Below are 6,240 nucleotides of genomic sequence, written 5' to 3'. Positions count from 1 at the left end.
TTAAATTTATTTTTCACTGGACACAATTAATTTGTATGACTTAAAAGATAATGCTATTAATATAAGCGTTCGCAACATTTCTATCTAGAAAAATTCAACTACGCGTAAAGGTTGTTCGAAACCAAAGGTTCGGAGACCGAAATGCACAAAACATTTAGATATTCGAAACCTAAAAGGACTCAACTACACCGTAAGTGTGAATCATGATAGCTAGGTTGTCAAAGGCGAAAACAACACTCAGTAGAAGTTGTTATACATGATAGCCAGTGTTATGAAGCTTTGATTAATTTACACTATATTTCTTATTTAGAAGAATTGCACATAAGTGAATGTAAATGTATGTCATGGACATGTACAGAAGCATTATAAACAAATATCCATTCAAGACATGGATATAGTGTCCAAACAATTATCAATCATGCGTAAAATATGGACATTCAGACTTCGCATAATGAAATCACATAAACTTCCAAAGTTGATAAATTTTTAATACAAAATAAAAATTGCCATATTGTATTTCCAACATAAAAGTAAGTTTTACATATTTAGAAAAAGATGAGATTTCCAGACTTATACGCTTATATTTTAAACCCGAATAATCCAGTCGTTATCTTGCTATATCCGTTTAACTATATACACAAAGATATATGTTTCTGAATAGTTCAAGCTTATGTAGCGCACACTATACCGACTTAAACCTACACAGAAGACGCGTATATCAATTGATACTCATCTTACTTTATTCTGAAGAAAGCAACAAATATTGGATTTTAAATTGCAACATTAAGTGTAGTTTGATGTGAAGCATTTGTGATTACGCCAGTGTCTGATATTTTTACATTTATATGATGTTTTATCTCTTAAAAAAATTGAAAAATTTGTCAATGAAAATTTGAAGAAATTAGCATACTTAACAAAGTACCTAAGCTCTCCAATACGTTTTTGTACGTCTATAACCAAGCACATAAATCCAGGACATTTGATAAAACAGACGCCGTTACTTGTATTTCATTCTCATTCAATCATTCTGGGTTTTCTGGCAAACCCCATTATGACTCCACTTATTACAAACAAAATGGCGGCAATGATGCTTAGTGCAAATGACCAGGAAAGTACATACTGCACGTCACCAACTGGACTGTATGGTAATGGAGCCTTCCCTTGGCTAACAGATGCACCATAAACGATAGCGCCAATAAGAACTAAAACTCCTACAAAATATAATTAAAAATGATAGATCCTATGGTGATATCGTTGTATACATATGATAGAGTAAACGGCAGAATTTCATTGTGCGTATCATTCATTTTTTGACTGTTCAGATGGTGAACATGCAATTAGAAAATGTTTGATTTCTTTGTAAAAAACAATTTGATTGGATAGATCTGTTGGCATAGTTTGTAAGAAACAATTTTATTGGATCGATCTGTTGGTATACTATGTAATGATACATTAAACTGTCAATTTAAGTTTTTTTTTTTGTCTAACAGTTTTGATAAAATTCATTTGCAAAAATAACTGATCTATCGAAACATGCGTCAGTAAAAGTTCATTCCCGGTTTTAAGTGGGGTTCTTGTTGCTATTGCATCTTTTGTTTTCATTGCGGTGCTTTGTAGGCTCGTTTTTTTTCTTTTGGTTTGCTGTTGTCTGTGTTTTCGACGAATGGTATTTGATTGCCCCATTGGTATCTTCTCCTGTTTTTACATTTTCTCATCCACATAAGCAAATCTACTAGAATAAGTACGTGTTATGAATTATTAACATTGTTGTCACGTTAAGAGCCAATGATAAATCAATTTTGGAATGTCTACACTACTTATGTGTGAAAAACAGATGAATATACTTATACATGAACAAAACATCATTAAGATTGGGACGATGTTTGTTTCAGTTTATTATACATGCACTGTTATATGACATTGCTGTGGACTATACAGTTAAACACTAAAATCTATAAGATGCGTATTGCTTGCGTATCCATGGTAAAAAGGGAAAATATGATAATAATTAGGGTCCCGCCGAATGGCGGGCGCCCTATAGTGATCAGTCTGTCCGTCCGTCCGTCCGTAACAAATTGTGTCCGCTCTATATCTAGAGAACCGTTATGATTTCAAAGTTTATACTTGACATGTATATTAACCAACACCAAAGGGTTGGTCATAATGTATGTACAACTTCCTAGGTCAAAGGTCAGGGTCAAAAACTTTGAGTTTAGTTGACAACCCAATGTCCTATGGTAAAGATCGTGTCCGCTCTATATCTTGAGAACCGTTATGATTTCAAAGTTTATACTTGACATGTATATAAACCAACACCAGAGGGTGTGTCATAATTTATGTACAACTTCCTAGGTCAAAGGTCAAGGTCAAAAACTTTGGTTTCAGTTGACAACCCCATGTCCAATGATAAAGATACAAATTATTTACCACACATTATTCACAGTGGGGCCCACAGAGATGGCTCCCATCTCAATGATATCTAGTTATTTCATTGATTTGTCCATTTGGTAGGAACAGGGCTTTTACATTGATACTATACTGATCTCACTATACTATAGAGATGCAGGAACAGGGCTTTTACATTGATACTATACTGATCTCACTATACTATAGAGATGCCTATACATATACAATGTATCTTCAAACATATTAAAAGATGTCACTTTATAAGCGACGCAGTTGTGAAATTTTATAACGAAAATACTTGTACCGCGATTGGATTTAACGTACCGTTTCACGGCGTGGCTACGTATTTATACATCCCGCGCAACCAAACGGCCACCCGACTTTAGCTAGCGTTTCACTGCCGGATGGGAAGAGGTCTGGGAATACAATATTTCTATACCCCAGTCAACTCTTTGGATCTGGTGTTATAAAAAAGACTGAGTCCCGGATATATACTTTAATGTAAAAAACGGCATATTGAGGTCGTGACAATTTGTATGAATCCACATGAAAGAAAAGTATATAATACTAATATATATCAGTAGTTATGTATAGACTAAATAGATTGCTAAACGTCCACTCACTGTGACAATTATTCCAGGTTAACGAAGCTCGAATGTCCTCGAATCATTATACACAAACTATTGCAATTAATGAAATGACTTAACGTCTCTTGGCAAATTACCAAACTACAAATAATGTAATTACAGTATACTATGACGGATAAGACAAACATTACAAAGATCGAACCCGTGTATTTATTGCATTAAGTCTAATCTGAACTCTGAGTAATGTTGATTGTTTAAGTGAATATTATACTTTAGCCCAGAGTCACTTAGTCTTGGTTTCTCCGGTTGAGAGGAATGACAGGTCCTCCTCAAATTAATTGATTGGTGTATCAAATAGACATCCCCGTCTTTCGAAGGACTCCGATTGGGAACATGACCCTCTTCTAGCACGAGAAAAGGTTTTTTCAGCGTCTTTCCTCAAAAGTAGGTCCATTTCTGTAATTTTGCTGAGACTATACCTATCTCTTCATATATTTTTAATGGTACAACATGTAGTCAATATTCGTCCCCCTATTAAATGCATTCAGTCAAACTTACCTGATAGAATAGCACTACTTAAAGCTGAGGATTTGAAAATTCTGTTCCATCTTTCTGAATGGAGAAATGTGAATAGTCCCATAAATACAAGAGCGCCACTCCCGAACATCATCCCTATAACGTTTAATGCCCTCACTGCCACTAGCCATCCTAAAAATGCAAAATAGGGAGCTTTTTAGAATAGCGATGTAATGTATAGTTTATCAATGTATTGTATTTAAACAAGAATAATAAATGCAGTATTAGGTACGATTACATAGAATATATATCATCAAAATCGGAAGGAAAATGTAAATATCCAGGTTTGAAATAGGCTTTGCTGGGAAGAAGGTTCTTTTAACATGTCTTAATCTTTCATATATAAATTAACTCATCATAGATACCCCCGCTCTCCATATATTCATGTTTTTCTTTAAGAAACTGTTCATCATTTTATAGTTTGATATAGAGAACAAACGTGCGACTATATAAGACTTAGTATTTACTGATTGATCTATGATATTTGAACCAAATACAATAGACGTACGCGTGTAGATTTAAGAAACTTATCAGCCATTTTTTGAAAAATATTCAAAAGGCAATGTTTTTCTATAGCAAACTCCAAAACATTCCAATTAAAAGCAACTGCATTAAAATTAGCAATCCGCAATGTAATTATTCATTGACTAATGTGCGACAGTTTAATATAAAGACATGCAGTTTAAATACTTCTTATTGATATGACTGGGATGGACAGACGAGCAGACACCCCTTTCATTTCTTTTCATCTGCTGCCACTTGTAGACGTCAAAAACCTGTCTATATCTATTTATTTCACTCTTAAATACTAACCAGGACTATGCTCACATCTTACAAACAATCCAATAAACTTGGAACAATACTTCCACAAACCATGGGCCTCTGTAATAGTAAGACGTCTTTGTTGAGTGTCCACAGTTAACCAAGTAAACACAGCCCAATAAGTGGTAGTTATCGCCACTAGTTCTACTATCCATCCAAGAAACATAACAACCATTGCCACGGCTCCAACTTTTGACGGACGTTTTGACGGTGATAATCCATATCCATCTTCGGAATGAGGTCCGAATCCGAACCAAATTGGAATGCACATTTTGAATGAATATAATCCACTATAACTATGTATCTACTAAGTACGTAATGACTACAGCTTCAGAAGAAAACTAATTGTATTTTCATGTTTACCATGTTACACAAGTCAAACTGCTGATGAAAGTAAGTTACCTGCAAACATTGAGGCTCTGGACGGGGAAACCGCTGGCAAAATTAACTGTATTCCTTGGAAATCTAAGACGAAGTATTCTCATAAATACTTTACGTTTGTATATGCAGTCTAAAGAATGGAAATATAATAAATCGCATACGATGCTAATAAAATTAATGTACAGTTATTGTCCCCCTTAATTAATCTTTCCATTTCCTCAATCATATAAGAAGTTACTGTCGGGGATAGTTAGTTATACATTGATCATCACATTCCGCCTCAGCTCAAAGGCTTTACATGACAACGTATAGTAGAAAGGTAAAATTATTCTCCGTTACACCCCCGCATACTTACATTCTTAAAGTATGATACAGAATTAAGCGCTCTCTTTAGTTTCCAAAATAGAATCAAATTAACTAAAAATATCTACTGTACTATATAACGATAAATGAATTTTTATTTCTATTGTATAAACATGCAGATTGTATATAAATGTACAGAATACAGGGCATGCATATATATTTTAAACAGAATATTTAAGAATTTTGAGAGGATATTTGTTTCGATACTTCAAATATACTTTCATATAGTTGTTATTGGCTGTTTTCAAATACATATAAATTAATTTCATTTACACATAACATATCGCTTCTTCGAGTAAGTTCTATTGTTAAATTTATTTCAAATTTATAAATATCAAATATAAATTATCAAGTAAGCGTCTTATTTATGATGTCGGTGTCAACCATATTCAAAGTATTTACATATTATTTTATATTAGTATACAATTTATATATGTTTATTAATAAAATAAGATGATTAAAAGATTGCCCGTTTGACATATTAAGTGTTCATCCGTCGATCCATTGTTTTAGTATTGTTCATTTCTAATCATTAAGGAAGACAAATCTTTCTGGTATAATATATATATATGTTGTGTACAAGATGTAATGTTGTACAAATTATAATTTGTACAGATTTTTTGTACAAGTTATCAGTGTTTTATGAACCGCTTAACACAAATGGATGATGCAAGCACACAGTCTTTTGTTTCGCATATTTCTGTCATATTTCCACAACTACATGATACAATCTAATACTGAGCATTGATACAAAAACATTATAAGAACACAAAAAGACTTTTTATGGATATGATTTTGGTATAAGGAGAAAAATAAAATTAGAATTTAAACCATTCATGTATCCTCATTTCCAGTTTGAGGACAAAGAGAATAGCACTAAATGTTAGGTTGAAGTATATAAATTTTAATTTAAGACATTAAACTGATACATTTTAGAAGATAAACTTTTATCACCTGGTGCAAGAAGGTATGTGTCAAAAAACTTATAACTTGTACAAAAACCCTGTACAAATTATAATTTGTACAAACTTACATCTTGTACACAACATATATATATATCATTCTTGAGATTTATGAAAAATTGGATACACCCTTTTGCATTATA

General features: G+C 32.8%; 1 protein-coding gene across 1 annotated transcript; it reads right to left on the bottom strand.

Annotated features, from left to right (window-relative positions):
* Window positions 1-471: 471 nt before the first annotated feature.
* Window positions 472-5,067, bottom strand: LOC127729342 (uncharacterized). The gene is made up of 3 exons (XM_052237102.1): window positions 4,383-5,067; window positions 3,552-3,701; window positions 472-1,211 (listed from the first exon to the last, which is right to left on the bottom strand). Exons 1-3 carry the CDS (start codon window positions 4,660-4,662, stop codon window positions 1,015-1,017), a joined length of 627 nt encoding a protein of 208 aa, XP_052093062.1. The 5' UTR covers window positions 4,663-5,067; the 3' UTR covers window positions 472-1,014.
* Between the last annotated feature and the right edge of the window lie 1,173 nt (window positions 5,068-6,240).

The sequence above is a fragment of the Mytilus californianus genome, unplaced genomic scaffold, assembly GCF_021869535.1.
Source record: "Mytilus californianus isolate M0D057914Y unplaced genomic scaffold, xbMytCali1.0.p SCAF_2, whole genome shotgun sequence".
Taxonomy (NCBI): Eukaryota; Metazoa; Mollusca; class Bivalvia; order Mytilida; family Mytilidae; genus Mytilus; species Mytilus californianus.
The sequence above is the reverse complement of the archived record's forward strand: the minus strand, read 5'-3'. Positions and strand labels throughout refer to the sequence as shown.